The 25,271-nt window shown below is 42.7% G+C and overlaps 1 protein-coding gene and 1 non-coding gene across 11 annotated transcripts in view; one reads left to right on the top strand and one right to left on the bottom strand.

Moving 5' to 3' along the window:
- Nucleotides 1–25,271, top strand: part of LOC143289007 (fibronectin type-III domain-containing protein 3a-like) — a 281,853-nt gene that overhangs the window by 215,159 nt on the left and 41,423 nt on the right. For all 10 annotated transcript variants that reach the window (XM_076597762.1, XM_076597760.1, XM_076597761.1 and 7 more), the window contains 3 exons: nt 14,122–14,252; nt 17,712–17,860; nt 22,400–22,459. In XM_076597762.1, coding sequence (XP_076453877.1) covers nt 14,122–14,252; nt 17,712–17,860; nt 22,400–22,459 — 340 coding nt within the window. The remainder of the gene's footprint in view (nt 1–14,121; nt 14,253–17,711; nt 17,861–22,399; nt 22,460–25,271) is intronic.
- Trnad-guc (transfer RNA aspartic acid (anticodon GUC)) lies at nt 20,650–20,721 on the bottom strand. Its single transcript has one exon. It is a non-coding gene; the product is annotated as a tRNA-Asp (tRNA).

The following is a 25,271-nucleotide window of genomic DNA, read 5'->3' as shown; positions in this document are numbered from 1 at the left end:
AGTGTTTCCGCCCTCTGGGGCTAGTTGGCCTTTGGGAACCGTCGCAACACCTACTGTCCTGAAAACCTTTTGGCCCAGAGAGCGGGGATGTTTCTTGGGCAAGACACTCTCCACTGTAATCAGACTCTAGCCCAGATAGTCGGGACAGCAGTTATTGACTGTCGTACTAATGGCTTGAAGCTGTTGAGTGCTGGGGTCTGGATGTTGTGGAGGTATCGTTGTCCGTTGGATATACAGTACACTTTGTACAGTACATTTGGTGTCATATACTGTACCGTGTCAAACTGATGCAAACTAGGCCTATCGGTTTGCTCTGCTTGGCCAAATTTCGTACTATTTGTCTGTCCGTTTGACACAAGACTACCTGTGTACCAGGAAACTCCGGCACACATTACCGCTCACCCTGAGTGAGATAACACCAACAGTTTCAAGGCTGGGCTTTGCTTACTACCTGTGTGTGCTGCTGATAGGACCGGCAGTTGGCTATATAGGAAGCTGGCTATGGTTCGTGTTTCCTTACCTGGCAGCTGCTGGCTAGGTTGGCTGTTAACTCTCTCCATACGAACGGCGAAAGAGACGACGTTAACAGCGTTTTAACCCCAATTACCATCATCAAAATATTTCAAGCGGAAGGCTCTTATACTGAAGAGGTGAATGTTGACAAATAATACCACAATTCTGACGACGGAAGCTAAAGATTGGGTCATTCAGACACCCACTGGACATCCGAGGGGTCTGTGTAGAGGAGAAGAGAGGAATGGGCGTACTGAGTGAGTTAATGCGTTGTTGGACAGGGAGTGTGTGGGGGGGGGGGGGGGGGCTGTTTGAAAGTTTTGGCAGAGGATGTCTTGGACTCTGAGGTACTCTGTGTGTGTGTGGCAGGGGAGTTTGGGGGGGGGGGTGGACGGAGATTGGGGGGGGAGTGAGAGAGTTTGAGGGAGGTACTGGTATGGCAGGAAGGGGGGGAGGAGGGGAGGGAAGGTGGGGGATGGTGAAATGTTCCAAGTGCTCATTTGGCTCGTGGAGAATTGATGGTTGGTTGGTTTGGTTTGCCTTTGGAGACGCGCCAGTCAGCGGGCGTTTGTTGTTGTTGTTGTTGTTGTGCCTTGTGCCTGTGTGTCTGTTCGTCTGTGGTGCCTTGTTTCCTTCGCTCCAGTTTATGACGGTGTTTTTTTCCTGCTGATTTCTCCTTCTTTTTCTTCTTCTTTCCCCCTATCTTTCCTGCTTTCGTCGTTTCCGGTTCTCTCTCTCTCTCTCTCTCTCTCTCTCCCCCCCTCTCTCTCTCTCTCTCTCCCCCCTCTCTCTCTCAGATGCATATCCATATGTGTGTGTGTGTGTGTGTGTGTGTGAGAGAGAGAGAGAGAGAGAGAGAGAGAGATCTACGCCCTTGTGTCTTTGTTTTAACAGAAAGAAGGTTTAGAAGCGTCCAAAATGAGCATTGGTTATGGAAAAAAAGATAAAAAGAAACAATTCACTGTCGACCTTAAAAACTAACTTGTGCCGGGGATTGGGCTGGGGGAGGGGGGAGAGTGGGTGGGTGGGTGGTGGGGGCAGTGGTGGTGGTGGTGGTGGTGGTGGTTAGGAGTAGGAGCGCGAGTTTAAAAAAAAAAGAAAAAAGAAAAAAAAACGTTGTCACTGCTGCAGCTCATGATAGCCATATGATATATCAATTTATGCAGTAGTTCTGTTTGCTTTTCGTCTTGCTTCAGCCATATGATATATCAATTTATGCAGTAGTTCTGTTTGCTTTTCGTCTTGCTTCAGCCATATGATATATCAATTTGTGCAGTAGTTCTGTTTGCTTTTCGTCTTGCTTCAGCCATATGATATATCAGTTTATGCAGTAGTTCTGTTTGCTTTTCGTCTTGCTTCAGCCATATGATATATCAGTTTATGCAGTAGTTCTGTTTGCTTTTCGTCTTGCTTCAGCCATATGATATATCAGTTTATGCAGTAGTTCTGTTTGCTTTTCGTCTTGCTTCAGCCATATGATATATCAGTTTATGCAGTAGTTCTGTTTGCTCTTCGTCTTGCTTCAGCCATATGATATATCAGTTTATGCAGTAGTTCTGTTTGCTCTTCGTCTTGCTTCAGCCATATGATATATCAGTTTATGCAGTAGTTCTGTTTGCTTTTCGTCTTGCTTCAGCCATATGATATATCAGTTTATGCAGTAGTTCTGTTTGCTTTTCGTCTTGCTTCAGCCATATGATATATCAATTTATGCAGTAGTTCTGTTTGCTTTTCGTCTTGCTTCAGCCATATGATATATCAGTTTATGCAGTAGTTCTGTTTGCTTTTCGTCTTGCTTCAGCCATATGATATATCAGTTTATGCAGTAGTTCTGTTTGCTTTTCGTCTTGCTTCAGCCATATGATATATCAGTTTATGCAGTAGTTCTGTTTGCTTTTCGTCTTGCTTCAGCCATATGATATATCAGTTTATGCAGTAGTTCTGTTTGCTTTTCGTCTTGCTTCAGCCATATGATATATCAGTTTATGCAGTAGTTCTGTTTGCTTTTCGTCTTGCTTCAGCCATATGATATATCAGTTTATGCAGTAGTTCTGTTTGCTTTTCGTCTTGCTTCAGCCATATGATATATCAGTTTATGCAGTAGTTCTGTTTGCTTTTCGTCTTGCTTCAGCCATATGATATATCAATTTATGCAGTAGTTCTGTTTGCTTTTCGTCTTGCTTCAGCCATATGATATATCAGTTTATGCAGTAGTTCTGTTTGCTTTTCGTTTTGCTTCAGCCATATGATATATCAATTTATGCAGTAGTTCTGTTTGCTTTTCGTCTTGCTTCAGCCATATGATATATCAATTTATGCAGTAGTTCTGTTTGCTTTTCGTCTTGCTTCAGCCATATGATATATCAATTTATGCAGTAGTTCTGTTTGCTTTTCGTCTTGCTTCAGCCATATGATATATCAGTTTGTGCAGTAGTTCTGTTTGCTTTTCGTCTTGCTTCAGCCATATGATGTATCAGTTTATGCAGTAGTTCTGTTTGCTTTTCGTCTTGCTTCAGCCATATGATGTATCAGTTTATGCAGTAGTTCTGTTTGCTCTTCGTCTTGCTTCAGCCATATGATATATCAGTTTGTGCAGTAGTTCTGTTTGCTTTTCGTCTTGCTTCAGCCATATGATATATCAGTTTATGCAGTAGTTCTGTTTGCTTTTCGTCTTGCTTCAGCCATATGATATATCAGTTTATGCAGTAGTTCTGTTTGCTCTTCGTCTTGCTTCAGCCATATGATATATCAGTTTATGCAGTAGTTCTGTTTGCTTTTCGTCTTGCTTCAGCCATATGATATATCAATTTATGCAGTAGTTCTGTTTGCTTTTCGTCTTGCTTCAGCCATATGATATATCAGTTTGTGCAGTAGTTCTGTTTGCTTTTCGTCTTGCTTCAGCCATATGATATATCAATTTATGCAGTAGTTCTGTTTGCTCTTCGTCTTGCTTCAGCCATATGATATATCAGTTTATGCAGTAGTTCTGTTTGCTTTTCGTCTTGCTTCAGCCATATGATATATCAGTTTATGCAGTAGTTCTGTTTGCTTTTCGTCTTGCTTCAGCCATATGATATATCAGTTTATGCAGTAGTTCTGTTTGCTCTTCGTCTTGCTTCAGCCCCGCGTTTTCATTGGCAGCAACTTCCACACGGGTGTCTGTCTGCTGCATCGGAATACACGTGCACATGTGTGTATGATATATATATATATATATATATATATATATAGAGAGAGAGAGAGAGAGAGAGAGAGAGAGAGATGTATATATATATATGTCCTCTCTCTCTCTCTCTCTCTCTATATATATATATATATATATATATATATATATATATATATATATATATATATATATATGATAGTCAGTCGTGTCCGACTATGACCATCAGAACAGCAGAGGAGGCAACTGCTGTTCCGACTATTTGGGCTAGAATTCGATTATAGTGGAGAGTGTCTTGGCCCAAGTTACATCCTCACTCTCTCGGCCAAGAGCGTTTTAGGACAGTCGGCGTTGGGACGGTTCCCCAAAGGCCAACTAGCCCACAAGGCTGCAGCACTAAGAGCCAGTGCAATTTTGCCTCCCAGTTTGAGAGTCATAGTCCTTTACAAAAGACTAAGCTGCAAATGGTTTCCCATTGACTGGAGAAGCCATTGATAATTCAGCTCTCACTTTGCTGTTGGCCCAAATGTAAACTTATGTCAATCTGTGATATAAGCCGAGTGTTGGGCCTACACACACACACACACACACACACACACATATATATATATATATATATATATATATATATATATATATATATATACATACATATACACACACACACACACACACACACACACACACACATATATATATATATATATATATATATTAGTGTGTGTCAGAGGACTCGTAGCTGAGTGCAGCGCCACTAGTGGAAAAAGATGGTGCGTTAGTGGGTTTCCTTTTTACACAATCTTTTATAAAGAAAAGTTTGCTGGTGTATATGTCAGTCCGAACCTTCCCCCCACCCACCCCTCTCTCTCTCTCTCTCTCTCTCTCTCTCTCTCCCCCCCTCTCTCTCTCTCTCCCTTTCCCTCCCTCTCTTTCTCTGTCACTCTGCGTGTGTGCACGCACGCATATGCTTGCACTGGTTTTGAAGAAACCTAAAAACAAAATTGTAGTAATTTTGCACACAAAAAATGAGGTAGTTCTCCTTTACTTTGAGGTATATTATTTCAGTTGGTCTCATCTGGGGATGCAAAGTTTATAAGCAGTTCTCCATTGTTCATTGAATGATTTTAACTCTCTCCATACGAACGGCGAAAGAGACGACGTTAACAGCGTTTCACCCCAATTACCATCATCAAAATATTGCAAGCGGAAGGCTCTTATACTGAAGACGTGAATGTTGACAAAGAATACCACAATTCTGACGACGGAAGCTAAAGGTTGGGTCATTCAGACACCCACTGGACATCCGAGGGGTCTGTGTAGAGGAGAAGAGAGGACTGGCCGTACTGAGTGAGTTAAAGCGTGGACTACAAAAGAAATATGTTCTTTTAACAAAGCAAACAAACAAAAGATACATATATGCAACTGAATATAATTCTACTCCAGAGCCATTTGCACCAGCAAAGACTTCATTTTTCGTGTCCTTCAGCGTTAAGGATTGCTATATCTAAATGTATTTCTCCATGTCAAAAAAACATTTTGTTGGTGTCACAGTTTGTGTACTTCATGAACTAAATTCCACATTTCACTGCATTGAATTGTTTTCTTTGCATCTGAATTGAAGAGTCCTGCTTTACCTTTTGATATTCTGTTCTGTTACGGTCAACCAGTTGAGTCGTACAGAGGGCTGGATGGGTTTGTTTCTTTTTTCATTTTAAATAACCCCAAGCAAACCCAAAACAAAGCGTTGTACAAAGTCCTTATCCATTTTAAATAAACGTCCGTTTATTTCCTGTCGTCTCATTCTCCCCTGTCAGATTGTCAAATTTCCTTTTATCATACATTCAAAACTTTATTTATTTATCTATTTATTATTAGTAGTAGTATTACTACTACCCCCTTTTTTATATATTATAATTATTATTTATTTACTTATTTATGTACGCTTATCTATTATTTATTCACCTTTTTTTCCCCCTTTTTTTTTCAAGACCTGACTAAGCGCGTTGGGTTACGCTGCTGGTCAGGCATCTGCTTGGCAGATGTGGTGTAGCGTATATGGATTTGTCCGAACGCAGTGACGCCTCCTTGAGCTACTGAAACTGAAACTCAAAACTTTGGTACAGTGATACCATGACGTCTTCAACAGTATCATGTTAAAATGTATGTATGCAGCGTGTGTGTGTGTGTGTGTGTGTGTGTGTGTGTGTGTGTGTGTAGTCACATTTTGGTGTGTGTATGTAACATAGATATGATGTATTATGTTAACAAAAGCGTTTTTGTAAAGCACCTAGAGCAGATTTCTGGATAGTGTGCTATATAAGTATCCATTATTATTATTATTATCATTCATACTTCAGGCTTGTTTTGATACATGACCGTTGTTTTACGTGTGTAGGTAGAACAGTTAGGTATGGCTGTAATGTGGCTTGCACACGTTCCATGTACCCCCCCCCCCCCCCCCCAGCCCCCCCGTCCCCCACACGCCCCACACACCACCCCTTGGACCACCCCCATTCGTGAGGGAATAAATATACGAAAGTCTGATAATGAAGAAATGATTCGCCTTCTCTCTCTTTTCTTTCCCATCTTAGTAATGATGATGATGATGATGATGATGATGGCGCTGGCGAATGGTCAGTCACATCTGGTCTGATCATCGTATCAAGTCAGTCGTTTTGGTTTTTTGTTTGTTTTTTTGTTTGTTTTTTTTTGGGGGGGGTTTGCGTTGTTTTTTTGTCTCCAAAGAAAGACGTCTGAATCCACATCTGTGTTCCCGCACTGGGGGCGTAGTAGGAGAGCAGGAAAAGTCTGCCTTCGGGAAAGACGACAAAAAAAAGAAAAGAAAAAAAAAAAGAAGAAGAAAGATGATGAAAAGTAAACGAAAACAACACTATAAAAATGAAGCGATAAACTGAAATATAAATGAGTGGGGTTTTTTTTCTTCTGTTTTTGTTTTGCTTCTGTGTTTGTTTTTAATTTAGCGAGAAAAGTTCCGTTGACTCGTGTCTAGTGCAACATCTGCTGCTGGCAACACCCCCCTCCGCCCCCCCCCCCCCCCCCCCCCCTCAACACACACACGCACACGCGCGCGCGCACACACACACACACACACACACACACACACACACACACACACACACACACACACACACACACACACACCACCCGCACCGCCCTCACCACCGACTCTTTTTCAATTAGCTGCCACATCTACAACCCACGTCTCCTCCACCCCACACCCCTCCTACACACACACACACACACACACTCTCTCTCTCTCTCTCTCTCTCTCTCTCTCTCTCCCTCCCTCCCACACACGCTGTTTCGGCACATATTGTCGTCAGGCAAATATCGTCGCCGGGCGTAAAGATATAGTTGCTGGCAAAATATTGTCGCTGGCGACAATATGGGCCGACGTTCGCTGCAAAATATTGTCGCGGCACGTACATACCGGCCAGCGGGCGCGTGCGTGTGTATGTGCGTGTGTGTGTGTGTGTGTGCGTGCGTGTGTGTGTGTATTTTAGAGAGAGAGAGAGACTCCCGCCATAAAATGTTGTCACAGGCGACAGGATGAGCTGAAGTATGACAAAAAAATACGTGCCGCAAACAGCGGCAGATAAAGGATTATAGTCGCCGGCGACAGTATACCCAGCGACATCATTTTATGCCTTCAAACCCCCCCGGTAAACCAGTGCATAATTAATGAAATCCCCTCACCCTCACCCCTCCCCCTTCCGCCCCTCCCCCCTCCACACACACACACCTCCCCCTCTGTGTACCAGTGCAGACTGAATGAAGCAACATGTGCCTGTACTTTCTGCTGGCATATATAACAGGGGCGTGTGTTCCTGTCTGTTACATTACCTTGCAGATGATTCTTGTTGTGAGGTGTGCTGGTTATATAATTGGCTCTTGGCTACTGTCCGGGTGGTTGGCTGGTTGGCTGGCTGGCTGGTTTTCTGACTACTTCTGGTGCTTGTCCCTGTTTGTCTGGGATTGGGATCTGGGTCGTAGTATTTTTTGGTGTGTAAGAGTGATGCTGTGTGTGTGTGTGTGTGTGTGCGTGCGTGCGTGCGTGTATGTGTGTGTGTGTGTTTGTGCGGAGGGGGGTGGCGGTGGGGGAGACAGGGGAAAAAAAGAAGAAACAAGCCAGGAAAGTTGGAAAGGGGGGCGCGAGGGGGTAGGGGGTATGAGTGAAGAGGCTTGTTCCTGATTCCCCTCACCACCACCCACCACCTTCATGCTACCTCTCCCCCACCCACCCACCCCTCAGCCTCTCTTACCCCCCAACACACACACACACACACACACACACACACACACACACACACACACCTGTCCTTCCCCCTCCTCCCCAATAACTTTTTAATGAAATGATCGTTTGTGTATGGTACTGGCTTCTCTCACTGCCCCCCACCCCCCCACCCCCCCACCCCTCTTCCCCACTCCCCTCTTTTTCACAAAAACAAACGGGGCGCAACTTGTTCCCCTGTGAAAGTGCACGCAAAATAATTACGCTGGCGGAGGAAGATTTTCCAGAGAGAGTGAGAGAGAGATGGGTGTGTGTGTGTGTGTGTGGGGGGGGGGGGGGGGGGGGGTTGTCTAATCAGTTTACAGGAGAGAAAACAACATTGGGGATTTCTGTGTCGTGGTCTCTGTCTCTCTCTGTGTTGGAATCTGTGTGTCTCTGTCTCCCGCCCCCTCCCTCTCGGAAGCTCTCTCGTCTCCCTCCCACCACCCCTCTCTCTCTCTCTCTCTCCCCCCCCCTCTCTCTTTCCATCTCTCTGCCCACCCTCTCTCCCTCTTCCCCTCCTCTCCCCCGCCCTCTCTCTCTCTCCCCCTCCTTCTCTATCTCCCTCTCCCCTCCCCCCTCTCTCTCCCCCTCTCTTTCCATCTCTCTGCCCACCCTCTCTCCCTCTTCCCCTCCTCTACCCCGCCCTCTCTCTCTCTCTCCCTCTCTCTCTCTCTCCCTCCCTCCCTCCCTCCCTCTCTCTCCCTCTCCCCTCCCCCCTCTCTCTCCCCCCCCGCCTCTCTCTCTCTCACGTAAAATGTTGGCATCAGAGGAAGAAGGAGAGAGACAATCACGTTCACAGCAGAAGGCGTGAACCAAATAACACTTTAAGAGGCAAGGACTCTTTGGTCATAAATTGACTTTTTTTTCTCTCTCGCTCTCTTGATGAAAGCCTTGTCATCATTGAGAAAGAATGCAGGTTGTTGTTGTTGGTGGTGGTGGTGTTGTTTGTGTGTGTGTGTGTGTGTGTGTGTGTGTGTGTGTGTGTGTGTGTGTGTGTATCCATGCATCTCAACGCCCCCCACCCCTCCTGTCCGTGTCTCTCTCTCTCTCTCTCTCTCTCTCTCTCTCTCTCTCTCTCTGTCTCTCTGTCCGTCTCTCTGTCTCTGTCTGTCTCTCCGTCTCTGTCTCTCTCTCTCTCCACTTCCCCCACCCTTCTTCTCTGTCGCCTAAGCCTACTCCCTCCCCCTGCTCCCCTCATCCCCCCTCCTATCCCCCACTTACTTCCCTTCCCCCTAAGCCCCCCCCTCTTACTTCCCTTTCCCCCTAAAATCCCTCTCTCTTACTGCCCCCCCCCCCTAAACCCCCTCCCCCCCCCTCTTATTCCTTCCCCCTAAAATCCCCCTCTCTTACTGCCCTCCCCCCCCCCCCCAACGCTCCCCCCCTCTTCACTTCCCCCCCCAAATCCCCTCTCCTACTTCCCTTTCCCCCCTACCCCCCCCCCCCCCTCTTACTTCCCTTTCCCCCCTAAAATCCTCCCTCTTACTTCCCTTTGCCCCTACCCCCCCCGCTCTTACTCCCCTCCCCCAAATTCCCCCCTCTTCCCTTCCCCCCTCCAACCCCCCCTCTTACTTCCCTTCCCCCCTAAAATCCTCCCCCCCCTGCCCCACCCGCCTACCCCTCCCCACTGTCTTCGGGATATGTTTTTGTTGTTGTTTCTCCCCCCCCCCCCCCCCCCCTCCCCCCCCCTCCCCAATGCCCCATGCCTTTCTGTCATGTCACACTGTCCTCCATAATCCGTCATTTCCAAGTTTGTCTTTCTGGTCCCGTGCTGCTGCTGCTGCTGTTGCTGCAGTGTTGTGGAGCGGGCCCCGCCCTTCTTCTGTTTCCCGGGCTGCCAGCCTGGGTGTCACCTTACGGCGGCACCTTCTTACGTTCCTTCCTGCTCCTTCCCCCTCGCCTGCCTGCCTGCCTGCCTGCCTGCCTTTCTTTCTTTCTTTTCCTTCTCTCTGTCTCTGTCTGTCTGTCTGTCTGTCTGTCTGTCTCTGTCTCTCTCTCTCTCTCTCTCTCTCTCTCTCTCTCTCTCTCTCTCTCTCTCTGTCTCTCTCTCTCTGTGGTTGGGGTTGTGTGTTGGTAGGTGTTGTGTGTGTACGCGCGCGCATGTGTGTGCGAGTGAGTGGGTGTGTCTCTACCTGTCCCCTCTGGCTCTCTCTCTCTCTGTCTCCTCTTCTCCTCTCCTCTTCTCTCCCTCGCTGTCTTTATCACTATGTCGGTCTCGCTTTGTGTATCTGTCTGTTTCTCGATGTTTCTCTTCGCCCCTCCCCGCCTCCCATGACCAACCCTCTCTTATTTCATTTTCTCAATCGCTCTTTCCCTTCTCCTCTATTGTGTCGAATTGAGATAGAAATGTTGTTGTTGCTGTTGTTGTGTAATCATCATAATACCCCTCTATCAAACCATCTTTCTTATCTGTCTTGTCACTAAACGAAAGCTGTATTTGTAAACAGAGACGTTGCCATATTTTGACGAATATTTCCGACGCATTTTAACAGAGAAAGCAGCACTGCCAGCTCCATTAGTCACATTGTTGTTGTTGTTGTCGTGTTTTTTGTTTGTTTGCTGTTTTCGTTTTATCGTTTTGTTCCCATGAGAACTCGCTGTGGAGTTTGTGGCGGTGGTTTTGGTGTGTTTTTTGTTGTTTTTTTTCTCCTGTTTTAAGCTTCGTAAAGATGTCTCTGCAAACACATGCATCCCGACTGAGAAAAAAAAACAAACACAAATATACGTCGATGACCTTGCTTGAAAATTGTTTAGTTTTCTGTCTCTTGTCTTTTTCTGTCTCAGTTTCTGTCTGTCTGTCTGTCTGTCTGTTATTGCATTGAGTAACAGGGAGAGGGGGGGAGTAAGGTGGTGGGTGGAGGAAAAGTCAGGGTGACTGTGTCCTGTGTTGGGAGGGTGCATGGAGTTGGTGATGAGAAAAACATCACTTCACTTTTTTTTTTCTTTTTTTGGGTTTAAAAAATTTTTCTTTCTTATTTTAAGAATTTTGTCTCTTCTTGGATGTTTCTCTCTCTCTCTCTCTCTCTCAGCATCATGTATGTTTCTTTAATGTTATTCCAGTGTACTTCGGAAAAAATCACACTAAATGAACGGAACATGTTTTCATCTGTTGAAAGCAAAAAAACAAAACAAAACACGATATCATCTCAAGAGTGAATGAATGAATGTTGATGATGTGTCTCGCCAACCACTTCGTGGATGCGTCTTTGATAAAAAGAGTGCTGTTCGGTTTGTTTCTAGAGTTTTTGTTGGTGTGTGTGCGCATTCACCGTGAAAAAATATTCGGCAGTTTACGACATGTTGTGCTGTGAATGTGGTGGAGTTAGTCAGCACGTGCTTTGAAAACACTCGCCAAGGTAAACGAAACATGGGAGGCCATCAAACTGTACTTGACCCCAGGGCTTGTGGTTTACGACAGTGGAGAACAAGCTTTAGGCACTAACTGTTTCAATAAAAACTACTTTATGGAGAAGAAGCTTGCTGCACAAACTGCTGCAATTAAACGACTTTACGGAGGGCATTCGGCCAACAGAGGCAGATGTATGACAATCACAACTCCCTAGAGTGCTTTCACACCAAATACAGACGACCGCGCTGACGTTTTCTGTGAGCTGGTCGGACAAAAGAAAAATGCGCACATCAAATCGCTCTGTGTTCCAATAGTTGACGCGAAAAGCTTAAAAGCATTCACAATGAGCTGGGGCGACCTGCATGTGCTTCTTTTTTTCTTTTTCCCTTTCGGTCGGCGAAATGAATGTATAAGTGGTTTCAATACCTTGATAATACGAGATGCAGAAAGGCAACTTTTGTAAAAGCTAATAGCACTAGTACAGGTATGTCCATGTATTTTTTGACAAAATTTCAAAACGCCATTCCAGTCGAGACCTGACTGCGGCAGCATGGACATGTATTAACTCATTAACTGATGAAATGTATTTGTTACACGTTGTTTAGATCTGGGAGTGAAACATGTTGGGTTTATCGAATTAAGATCTTTTTTCCCAAGGAACGCGCTTTCCAAAGACATTAAATCTGAAAGTCACAGAGTTGTTCATTTTTCTGTCTGTCCGTTGCCATTTAATCCGGGTTTATGTATGAGCGCTTTCACGACAACGACACCGACAAATGTGCGTCCGTCCGTTTGGAATGAACGCAGCCTGTCTGTCTGGCACGTGACCGGAAGACCCTGTAAAAAAAGGAGAGGCTGTTAATCTCCCTTGGAAGACTCCAATGTGGCGTTTGCGTGCACGGGGTCTTGGATTGGATCTCTCTGAGAAGGCACAGCTGCCAGCTGTTATAAGAAGTAAACAGCAAGTCCCCATGCTGGTTCTTGTCGTTCAGGCAGGTTGCCGTTGATTTTGTTGGTTTGTTTGGGTTTCGTTGTATTTTTCAGAATGCCCCCATTAATTGTTTTCGAAAATCGAAATCACGACGAGACTTGTTTTGCATTCAGTGTGAGATTAGCTACTAGCCTCCCCGCCCCTCCCCCCTCCCCCCTCCCCTTTTTCCACATGGCCAACATCAGTATGTAGATGAAACTGTCGTTTTTAGAGAGGTTGCTGTAGCGTGCGATATAACTGGGCTGCTGAAGGACGTGCTGTTAGAGTGGTCCACTGATGTGTTCGCATCTTCAGCTAGGCCAGTCCATCTACAGTAGCGGTCGACACTATTTACCAGTGGGGAGGGTGTGTGTGTGGGGGGGGGGGGGGGGGGGGGTCGCTGGATGAGGCATGGTGGATGCAACTTAATAAACAGAAGGGGTTGGGATGGGAGGGGAGGGGGTAAAATTTGGAGTCACAGGCAGGGGGCCGGTTTTTTTGTTTGTTTGTTTTTTGTTGTTGTTTTGTTTTTTTACACTTTAAGCAGTAGGTAACTGTAGGTGATTGTGTGTGTGGTACTGTCACCTATTACTGTCTTGGATCCTTGCAAACCAGTTGAACAGCATCTTTTATGGTGAAGTGACAAGTTCCAACTACCTTTGAAACAAAGAAAACTTAGAAGTTGTGGAGCTGGTGGAATAAGGTTTAAGACCATGGGTATTCCCAAACATTAAAGAATAAAAGCTAATAATAAAAGGGGAGAGAGAGAGAGTTCACTTAGAAGAATGGCTGTATATGACAAGGATGCAATATGATAGTAAAATATTAAAGCAATATTATCATCCTCAAGCAATATTATTCTCTTCAAACCCAACAGCCATAAATGTATATTGCAGATTTTTTTCTTCTGTTAGTGTTAAGAAAGAGGCTCAAGTGCTGGGAAGAACAAAAAGGTGAAAGAGATGTAAAATTAGGGAACTGGGGGGTGGGGGTGGGGGAGGTGGCTAATTGGAACTCAAGACATTGTTACGATTGTACATAGTTGGACCTTTTCCCTTATTGAACAGATCTGTATCACTATCAGTCTCGTGCTATGCAAAATAGATAAGAATCACATAACTGTGAGAGGAGACTGATTCATTTGACAAACTCCTCCCCCATTACTCCAAAATAGTTCCTTCACTTGCCCTCGTATAAAGTTAGTACAATTACAAGACTGGTGTGTGTGTGTGTGTGTGTGTGATGGCATTCAGTTAAAAAAAAACTGCTTCATTTTGCTTTGTTACTCAAAAATACAATCGTTCCTTTTCACTTCCAGTTCTTACTGAATTAGGGAGATTGCTCTTTTTTGTTTTGGCTCTTTCTTTAATCCATGGGGAATCAAAACATTTGTCATGTGTCATCACATTTGTACAAACTATCATGATACACAGCCTTACTTTTCTTCACAAGCACCATCAGCGACAGAGCAAGACATATTTACTTGTTCTGTGTTGAATTGAAAGTGCTGTGCCATACTAAAAGTGTGTCAGTCCAGAACCTCTTTGTTGTTGTTGTTGTTATTGTCTTAATCTCATTCTTTCAGAAGCAGAAGTGTGTGTGTGTGCAATAATGGGTTTTGCTCTGTGTGGTGTGTGTGTGCTTGTGTAATAATTGGTTTTGCTCTGTGTGTGTGTGTGTGTGTGCTACAATGGGATTTACTCTGTATGTGTGTGTGTGTGTGTGTGTGTAATAATGGATTTTGCTGGGTGTGTGTGTGTGTAATAACAGGTTTTTACTCAGTGTGTAAACTTCTCATAATAGTTTTGCACTGTGTGTGTGTGTGTGTGTTCCAGTGAATGGGGAGATTCACCATGGTAATGGAGGCCACTGTAACAGTCTGCTGGGGATGGAGAACGGGCCGGTGGAGCCCGAGGAGGACACCAGTCTCATCATCCAGTATCTGTCCAACATGCCCCCGCCCAAGGTACTGACTGATGCTGGCAGTGAGATGTTGTGTTGTGTTGTGTTGTATCATCAAGTATCTGTATTGTGTTGTGTTGTGTCATCCAGTATCTGTATTGTGTTGTGTTGTGTCATCCAGTATCTGTATTGTGTTGTGTTGTGTCATCCAGTATCTGTATTGTGTTGTGTTGTGTCATCCAGTATCTGTATTGTGTTGTGTCATCCAGTATCTGTGTTGTGTTGTGTTGTGTCATCCAGTATCTGTATTGTGTTGTGTCATCCAGTATCTGTGTTGTGTTGTGTTGTGTCATCCAGTATCTGTATTGTGTTGTGTCATCCAGTATCTGTGTTGTGTTGTGTTGTGTCATCCAGTATCTGTATTGTGTTGTGTTGTGTTGTTTCATCCAGTATCTGTATTGTGTTGTGTTGTGTTTCATCCAGTATCTGTATTGTGTTGTGTTGTGTCATCCAGTATCTGTATTGTGTTGTGTTGTGTCATCCAGTATCTGTATTGTGTTGTGTCATCCAGTATCTGTATTGTGTTGTGTTGTATCATCCAGTATCTGTGTTGTGTTGTGTTGTGTCATCCAGTATCTGTATTGTGTTGTGTTGTGTCATCCAGTATCTGTATTGTGTTGTGTTGTTTCATCAAGTATCTGTATTGTGTTGTGTTTCATCCAGTATCTGTATTGTGTTGTGTTGTGTCATCTAGTATCTGTATTGTGTTGTGTTGTATCATCCAGTATCTGTATTGTGTTGTGTTGTGTCATCCAGTATCTGTATTGTGTTGTGTTGTGTCATCTAGTATCTGTATTGTGTTGTGTTGTATCATCCAGTATCTGTATTGTGTTGTGTTGTGTCATCCAGTATCTGTATTGTGTTGTGTTGTGTCATCCAGTATCTGTATTGTGTTGTGTCATCCAGTATCTGTATTGTGTTGTGTTGTATCATCCAGTATCTGTGTTGTGTTGTGTTGTGTCATCCAGTATCTGTATTGTGTTGTGTCATCCAGTATCTGTATTGTGTTGTGTTGTATCATCCAGTATCTGTGTTGTGTTGTGTTGTGTCATCCAGTATCTGTATTGTGTTGTGTTGTGTTGTTTCATCCAGTATCTGTATTGTGTTGTGTTGTGTTTCATCCAGTATCTGTATTGTGTTGTGTTGTGTCATCCAGTATCTGTATTGTGTTGTGTTGTGTTGTTTCATCCAGTATCTGTATTGTGTTGTGTTGTATCATCCAGTATCTGTATTGTGTTGTGTCATCCAGTATCTGTATTGTGTTGTGTTGTGTCATCCAGTATCTGTATTGTGTTGTGTCATCCAGTATCTGTATTGTGTTGTGTTGTGTCATCCAGTATCTGTATTGTGTTGTGTTGTGTCATCCAGTATCTGTATTGTGTTGTGTTGTGTCATCCAGTATCTGTATTGTGTTGTATCATCCAGTATCTGTATTGTGTTGTGTTGTGTCATCTAGTATCTGTATTGTGTTGTGTTGTATCATCCAGTATCTGTATTGTGTTGTGTCATCCAGTATCTGTATTGTGTTGTGTTGTGTCATCCAGTATCTGTATTGTGTTGTGTCATCCAGTATCTGTATTGTGTTGTGTTGTGTCATCCAGTATCTGTATTGTGTTGTGTTGTGTCATCCAGTATCTGTATTGTGTTGTGTTGTGTCATCTAGTATCTGTATTGTGTTGTGTTGTATCATCCAGTATCTGTATTGTGTTGTGTTGTATCATCCAGTATCTGTATTGTGTTGTGTTGTATCATCCAGTATCTGTATTGTGTTGTGTTGTGTCATCTAGTATCTGTATTGTGTTGTGTTGTATCATCCAGTATCTGTATTGTGTTGTGTTGTGTCATCTAGTATCTGTATTGTGTTGTGTTGTGTCATCTAGTATCTGTATTGTGTTGTGTTGTTTCATCCAGTATCTGTATTGTGTTGTGTTGTATCATCCAGTATCTGTATTGTGTTGTGTTGTATCATCCAGTATCTGTATTGTGTTGTGTTGTGTCATCTAGTATCTGTATTGTGTTGTGTTGTATCATCCAGTATCTGTATTGTGTTGTGTTGTGTCATCCAGTATCTGTATTGTGTTGTGTTGTGTCATCCAGTATCTGTATTGTGTTGTGTTGTGTCATCCAGTATCTGTATTGTGTTGTGTTGTGTCATCCAGTATCTGTATTGTGTTGTGTTGTGTTGTTTCATCCAGTATCTGTATTGTGTTGTGTTGTGTTGTATCATCCAGTATCTGTATTGTGTTGTGTTGTATCATCCAGTATCTGTATTGTGTTGTGTTGTGTTGTTTCATCCAGTATCTGTATTGTGTTGTGTTGTGTTTCATCCAGTATCTGTATTGTGTTGTGTTGTGTTGTTTCATCCAGTATCTGTATTGTGTTGTGTTGTTTCATCCAGTATCTGTATTGTGTTGTGTTGTTTCATCCAGTATCTGTATTGTGTTGTGTTGTTTCATCCAGTATCTGTATTGTGTTGTGTTGTTTCATCCAGTATCTGTGTTGTGTTGTGTTGTTTCATCCGTTTCAGTTTCAGTAGCTCAAGGAGGCGTCACTGCGTTCGGACAAATCCATATATGCTACACCACATCTGCCAAGCAGATGCCTGACCAGCAGCGTAACCCAATGCGCTTAGTCAGGCCTTAAAAAAAAAAACACAAAAAAAACATGCCCCCGCCCAAGGTACTGATAAATGCTGGCTGTGAGATATTGTGTTGTGTTGTGTTTTATCATCCAGTATCTGTATTGTGTTGTGTCATCCAGAATCTGTATAGTGTTGTGTTGTTATCCAGTATCTGTCCAGCATGCCCCCGCCCAAGGTACTGACTGCTGTTAGCTGTGAGAGACAGGAGACCGCCCCCTTTTTGTTATATTGTGTTGTGTTGTATTGTGTGGGATCATCTACCATCTGTCCAACATGCCCCTACCCAAGGTACTTACTACTGCTGGCTATGACAGACAGAAAACAGCACCCTTTGTGTTGTGTTGTCTTCTACTGTATTTTGTTGTATTGTGTTGGATTCTTCAGTTTCTGTCCAACATGCCTTTTACAGCCATGGGGGCAGTGACTTCATGTCCACTGTGTCCAGGGCTCAGCATAGAAAGACCGGGCCCAGTCCTCTCCTTCTGCCTTCATTGTCATACCATGCTGTAAATCTGTATTTTGATTCATCCTTTGTGTTGGATCGAACAACATGCTGTCAGCTTTGGAAAGAATTGTGTTGGATCAAACAGCATGCTGTCAGCTTCAGAAAGAATTGTGTTGGATAAAACATGCTGTCAGCTTCAGAAAGAATTGTGTTGGATCAAACAACATGCTGTCAGCTTTTAGAAAGAATTGTGTTGGATCAAACAACATGCTGTCAGCTTTAGAAAGAATGGAACCTTCATAATGCAAAGGAGAAGAAGAAGAAGAAGAAAATGATCATAAAGGAGAGGGAAAACTGATGTATGTGTTGATGTGCAGGTGACGGACATTGAGTCGAGGAGTGCCCTGATCCAGCTGTCTCCGCCGGAGTACGAGGCTCCGGAACTGGACGTGGATCTACAGGACTGCCGCTACGAGCTTCTGCTGTCCGACAAGGGCAGGGACGCCAAGTACAAGACGGTTTTCTGGTGAGTGGCTACACCGCTGTGGTTGAGGTTGTACTGATTGGTCCATTTCTTTAGGGATGAGTAGAGAGAAACAGAAGACAGTTTTCTGGTGAGTGGCTGCACCGCTGTGATTCCTGTTGTATGGGTAGGTCCATTTCTTTAGGGATGAGTAGAGAGAAACAGAAGACAGTTTTCTGGTGAGTGGCTGCACCGCTGTGATTCCTGTTGTATGGGTAGGTCCATTTCTTTGGGGATGAGTACAGAGATGTAGAAGACAGTTTTCTGGTGAGTGGCTACACTGCTGTGATTCATGTTGTATGGGTAGGTCCATTTCTTTAGGGATGAGTAGAGAGAAACAGAAGACAGTTTTCTGGTGAGTGGCTGCACCGCTGTGATTCCTGTTGTATGGGTAGGTCCATTTCTTTAGGGATGAGTACAGAGAAGTAGAAGTTTTCTGGTGAGTGGCTACACTGCTGTGATTCATGTTGTATGGGTAGGTCCATTTCTTTAGGGATGAGTAGACAAAAGTAGAAGACAGTTTTCTGGTGAGTGGCTACACCGCTGTGATTCATGTTGTATGGGTAGGTCCATTTCTTTAGGGATGAGTAGAGAGAAGTAGAAGACAGTTTTCTGGTGAGTGGCTACACTGCTGTGATTCATGTTGTATGGATAGGTCCATTTAGGGATGAATAGAGAGAAACAGAAGACAGTTTTCTGGTGAGTGGCCACACTGCTGTGATTCATATTGTATGGATAGGTCCATTTCTTTGGGGATGAGTAGAGAGAAACAGAAGACAGTTTTCTGGTGAGTGGCCACACTGCTGTGATTCATATTGTATGGATAGGTCCATTTCTTTGGGGATGAGTAGAGAGAAACAGAAGACAGTTTTCTGGTGAGTGGCCACACTGCTGTGATTCATATTGTATGGATAGGTCCATTTCTTTGGGGATGAGTAGAGAGAAACAGAAGACAGTTTTCTGGTGAGTGGCCACACTGCTGTGATTCATATTGTATGGATAGGTCCATTTCTTTGGGGATGAATAGAGAGAAACAGAAGACAGTTTTCTGGTGAGTGGCCACACTGCTGTGATTCATGTTGTATGGATAGGTCCATTTCTTTAGGGATGAATAGAGAGAAGTAGAAGACAGTTTTCTGGTGAGTGGCTACACTGCTGTGATTCATATTGTATGGATAGGTCCATTTCTTTAGGGATGAGTAGAGAGAAGTAGAAGACAGTTTTCTGGTGAGTGGCTACACTGCTGTGAAACAAGTCGTACAGACAGGACCATTTGTTTAGGAATGAGTAGAGAGAAAGGGGTACAGAGAACAGGCAGATGGTTTTCTGGTGAGTAGCAACACAAACACAAAATCATACTAGAACAACCACAATATATATATATATTTTTTTTAAGAGATAGATACACAGTACATTGTGACTTCTCCAAGTGATAAGATGGATGTGAGGCCACGCCCCCTCAGTCTCCACACACACACCCCCCCCCAGCCCCCCTCTTCACCCCTCTCACAGGGTCACTTGATTCAGTTCTCATCAGACCACGTTGGCTGCGTGCCAAGAATATCGCTCTGCTGCTAATTCGGTCATGTTCTGTGGACTGCTAACATCTGTACAGCCGGCATCACTCACTGACAGTCGCATCTTGGCCACTCTCTTGATTGCTCCCTTTATTTTCTATCACATCGTCCAATAAATGTTCATCACTATCTTCTCCTTTGAATTTACGCTTCAATTCTTTCTGAGCATCAGCTAAAGAAAGAAATCTTGGTTGATTTAGTTCATCACGATCGCATGTCTTGAGCACGGCGTCAGTCCGACATTTTGTTGAGCAAGCGAGGAGAGAAGTTAGGCAAACACTTGGACAGTGACCCAACCAAAACGTTCAAATAAAGGACTGCTTCATGATGTAGATGGGGTTTCTACCTATGGATAGAATCTAGAGAGATTCCCCAGGCTAAAGCTCCCACTGTTTTTGTCAACGAAGTGAATGCAAACCAGGGAAAAGTCAGAATATTTCTATGACGAGTTATCTCGTCATTGTGGCAGCGAAGCATACATGCTTGCCATGACGAGTTTTCTTATCATGCAGGCAGCCTAGGGGTTAAATATTCATTTACTTTTTTCTTCTTTTTAAAAAAAAATTTGAATTTTTTTTTTACATTTTTTTCGTGTTTTTTTTTTCTCAAGGCCTGACTAAGCGCGTTTGGTTATGCTGCTGGTTGGCATCTGCTTGGCAGATGTGGTGTAGCGTATATGGATTTGTCCGAACGCAGTGATGCTTTCTTGAGCTATTGATACTGATTGATACTGATACTGATAGTTTATCATTATTTTGACAGTTTTCGTTACTGTAGATTTATGTTGAGGATGTCAAGTTGTGATTGTTTTGACAGTTTTCAGTACTGTAGAGTTATGTTGAGGATGTCAAGTTGTGATTGTTTTGACAGTTTTCAGTACTGTAGAGTTATGTTGAGGATGTCAAGTTGTGATTGTTTTGACAGTTTTCAGTACTGTAGAGTTATGTTGAGGATGTCAAGCTGTGATTGTTTTGACAGTTTTCAGTACTGTAGAGTTAAGTTGAGGATGTCAAGTTGTGATTGTTTTGACAGTTTTCAGTACTGTAGAGTTATGTTGAGGATGTCAAGTTGTGAGTTTCAGTTTCAGTTTCAGTAGCTCAAGGAGGCGTCACTGCGTTCGGACAAATCCATATACGCTACACCACATCTGCCAAGCAGATACCTGACCAGCAGCGTAACCCAATGCGCTTAGTCAGGCCTTGAGAAAAAATCGCTCTCCCCGGCGGGGAATTGAACCCCGGTCTCCCGCGTGACAGGCGGGGATACTGACCACTATACTACCGAGGAGCTGTTGAAGAGATTGTTTTGACAGTTTTCAGTACTGTAGTTACGTTGAGGATGTCAAGTTGTGATTGTTTGACAGTTTTCAGTACTGTAGAGTTATGTTGAGGATGTCAAGTTGTGATTGTTTTGACAGTTTTCAGTACTGTAGAGTTATGTTGAGGATGTCAAGTTGTGATTGTTTTGACAGTTTTCAGTACTGTAGAGTTAAGTTGAGGATGTCAAGTTGTGATTGTTTTGACAGTTTTCAGTACTGTAGTTACGTTGAGGATGTCAAGTTGTGATTGTTTTGACAGTTTTCATTGTTTTAGAATTATGTTGAGGATGTCAAGTTGTGATTGTTTTGACAGTTTTCATTGTTTTAGAATTATGTTGAGGATGTCAAGTTGTGATTGTTTTGACAGTTTTCAGTGTTTTAGAATTATGTTGAGGATGTCAAGTTGTGATTGTTTTGACAGTTTTCAGTATTGTAGAGTTATGTTGAGGATGTCAAGTTGTGATTGTTTTGACAGTTTTCAGTGTTTTAGAATTATGTTGAGGATGTCAAGTTGTGATTGTTTTGACAGTTTTCAGTACTGTAGAGTTATGTTGAGGATGTCAAGTTGTGATTGTTTTGACAGTTTTCAGTACTGTAGTTATGTTGAGGATGTCAAGTTGTGATTGTTTTGACAGTTTTCAGTACTGTAGAATTATGTTGAGGATGTCAAGTTGTGATTGTTTTGACAGTTTTCAGTACTGTAGAATTATGTTGAGGATGTCAAGTTGTGATTGTTTTGACAGTTTTCAGTACTGTAGTTACGTTGAGGATGTCAAGTTGTGATTGTTTTGACAGTTTTCAGTACTGTAGAGTTATGTTGAGGATGTCAAGTTGTGATTGTTTTGACAGTTTTCAGTACTGTAGAGTTATGTTGAGGATGTCAAGTTGTGATTGTTTTGACAGTTTTCAGTACTGTAGAGTTATGTTGAGGATGTCAAGTTGTGATTGTTTTGACAGTTTTCAGTACTGTAGAGTTATGTTGAGGATGTCAAGTTGTGATTGTTTTGACAGTTTTCAGTGTTGTAGAGTTACGTTGAGGATGTCAAGTTGTGATTGTTTTGACAGTTTTCAGTACTGTAGAGTTATGTTGAGGATGTCAAGTTGTGATTGTTTTGACAGTTTTCAGTACTGTAGAGTTATGTTGAGGATGTCAAGTTGTGATTGTTTTGACAGTTTTCAATACTGTAGAGTTACGTTGAGGATGTCAAGTTGTGATTGTTTTGACAGTTTTCAGTACTGTAGAGTTAAGTTGAGGATGTCAAGTTGTGATTGTTTTGACAGTTTTCAGTACTGTAGAGTTATGTTGAGGATGTCAAGTTGTGATTGTTTTGACAGTTTTCAGTACTGTAGAGTTATGTTGAGGATGTCAAGTTGTGATTGTTTTGACAGTTTTCAGCACTGTAGATTTATTTTGAGGATGTCAAGTTGTGATTGTTTTGACAGTTTTCAGTACTGCAGAGTTATGTTGAGGATGTCAAGTTGTGATTGTTTTGACAGTTTTCAGTACTGTAGAGTTATGTTGAGGATGTCAAGTTGTGATTGTTTTGACAGTTTTCAGTACTGTAGAGTTATGTTCAGGATGTTAATTTGTGATGTATGTCTGTGATATGGTTGTTGACTCAGGCGTGTTGTCTTTCTTCTTTCCAGTGGCGACGCCACGGAAATCACACTGAAGGACCTCAAACCTGCATTAGAATATCATTTGAAGTAAGTCACCTTGTTTCTTTTGAAAAACAGAACAAAGGATGCTGGGTTGGATTGTTTTTTTTTTTAATTTTGTTTTTATTTTATGTTAGTTTAGTTTATTTTTAGAGTGATCCAGAGGAGTGGAGCTTTATAACCGAAAGTATTCATAAAATTGCCTCCTGAACGTCTTTTGCTAAAAATTGTCTCCTGACATCTACCCTAACATCTGTTGCAAAAATTGTCTTCTGAACATCATTTAGGTCTGTTGAGCAGTGTCAGCCCAGTTCTCAGGGTACTGATGCTGATAATCATTTTCATTTTCTGCCTCAAACACCCAACCACCACCACTCGCCTTTTTTTTTTTTGTTAACAAACCATGTTGATGTCAGTAAGACAGCCGTAGCCGCTCAAACAATTCTTGTTTTATGAAGTGTTTTTTTTTTTTTAATTGACCTTAACCTGTTATGTGATGATGACATAGATGTATATATATATGATATGTATAATACAGTAGGTGGATAGCTCAGTATACAGCACATCTACACCCAACAGTGCACCACACAGTACAACACTGACTGATTGAAGTAATGGTCTGAAAAGAACATAGATGAATTTAACAGCTTTTTGACTCACTTGTGTAAACAAAGTGAGTCTATGTTTTAACAGCTTTTTGACTCACTTGTGTAAACAAAGTGAGTCTATGTTTTAACCCGGTGTTCGGTTGTCTGTGTGTGTGTGTGTGTCCGTGGTAAACTTTAACATTGACATTTTCTCTGCAAATACTTTGTCAGTTGACACCAAATTTGGCATAAAAATAGGAAAAATTCAGTTCTTTCCAGTCATCTTGTTTAAAACAATATTGCACCTCTGGGATGGGCACAAAAAAATTAAAAAAAAGAAGCCTAATTACATGCAAACTGCATTTACTGTTATATTTATATTTTTTGTATTCTCTGAACTGGGCACTTTGACCTCTTATTCTGACACAACAACAAGAGGAGTCATTATTATCATTTTTTGTTCAAACAGGAACTTCTTTTGCTAAGCATGGAAGTTTTATTTATTTTGCAAACGTTTTGGTGCAGATAGTAAAAAAGGGAAATTACTCTGTAATTAATGCTAGGGGACTTAATTTATCACAAGTGAGTCTTGAAGGCCTTGCCTCTCTTGTTTTTGTTGTTGTTGTCTGCAATACCCACGTTCATTCATATGTACCAGTGGGCATTTAAATAAATGATCGTTTATACCCTGCCATGTAGGCAGCCAAACTCTTGTTTTCGGGAATGTGTATTGCTGGGAAGGTGTGTTCTTGTTTGTACAACCAGCTGAACCCTGACCGACAACACCCAGATCTTTAATGTGCACGTTTGATCTTCCAATGTATTCTCATGAAGAGGGTTCTGGCCCTAGCAGCTGGGTATGTCTGTTGAGCTGGAGATGGGAGATATCTTCATCCTTTTGCCCAGACAGTTTTGATGATAATAGAATTTTTTTTTTTTTTTTTTTTTTTTTTTTTAAAGAAAAATAACACACCACATCATTGGTGTTTTACCTTGACCTGCTATGCTTGATTCCGCACCATGCCAGACTCGCACCAGTGCTGGGGGCCAGAAACATGATCTGCTTCGGCCCTGATCCGGTGTGGTTGATTAAGGGGTGTGTGTCGGTGGTGATAACACTGCTGTCTGCTGTCTGTCTTTCCTTGGGCAAGTGAGCCTGTTTATGAATGGATCTGCCTGATTCTGCCGTGTTTATACTTTAGTCCGGTTCTGGAATGATTTTCCAAGGAAAAAATTGCAACAGTCAGTTTTTTTGCTTCAGTCCACTCTAAAAATCAGCAGCAACAACATATCCAAAAGGGAGAAAAAGGGAGATACGGGAAAGTGGATTAAAATTAAATAAAAGATAATTCATTTCACCAAGATCAGCTTTTTAGTCCGCAAGGAGAGCCATACTTCGGCATGCACAAGGCAGCGCGCTGACCCCGAGGTCAGAGCAAGAATGCCACGCCGCTCACAGGAAATGATAAGATAAACAAGTGATGGCGGACGCTGAGTCGTCGTCTGCTGCAACTTATCCTGGTGAATAAAATGGTAATCTTTTACATCTAGTGTGCAAATACAGCAACACAAGTGTTTTAATGAATTTATCTTTGATACATGTCATGTGTGACTGGAAAATATGATTCTAAAAGACAACAGCATAGATTAAAGCTGGCGAGCAAAGCGCTGGCAGTGTACAGTTGTTTTTTGTATGGAACGATTTTTCCGTCAAAAAGTTATATTGCTCTCTCTCCCTATACACACACACACACACACACACACACACACACACACACACACACACACACACACACACACACACACACACACACACTGTGTGTGTGTGTGTGTGTGTGTGTGTGTGTGTGTGTGTGTGTGTGTGTGTGTGTGTGTGTGTGTGTGTGTGTGTATTTCTTACTCAGTGAAACACTGGAAATGTGTCTGAAGTTATCACAAGATGATTGTGGGTAAGTACGTAAAAAGTAATACATTATTATATCTTTTCAAAAATTAAAACGTGAAAAGAGCGAAAATAGCAGTTTGTGTGAAAAAAATTCGTATATGGTAAGCGTACACTAAATGAGATGACTGATAGAAAAAAAGTGTTGATTTTCCCCACTTCCTTCTTTTCTTACTTGTGGGACATTGCTGTATCTTATGTGGAAAACTGTAACTTGATGGCGACAACACAGTGTAGACTATTCAGTCAGAAGAAGCTGTGGAAGGACTCCAGAAAGCATCATGCCGAGAGAGGGGACAATTACACATTTCATCTTGGACAGAGACTTCAC

The sequence above is a fragment of the Babylonia areolata genome, chromosome 13 (assembly GCF_041734735.1).
Source record: "Babylonia areolata isolate BAREFJ2019XMU chromosome 13, ASM4173473v1, whole genome shotgun sequence".
Taxonomy (NCBI): Eukaryota; Metazoa; Mollusca; class Gastropoda; order Neogastropoda; family Buccinidae; genus Babylonia; species Babylonia areolata.
This window is presented reverse-complemented; position numbering and strand designations above follow the sequence as displayed.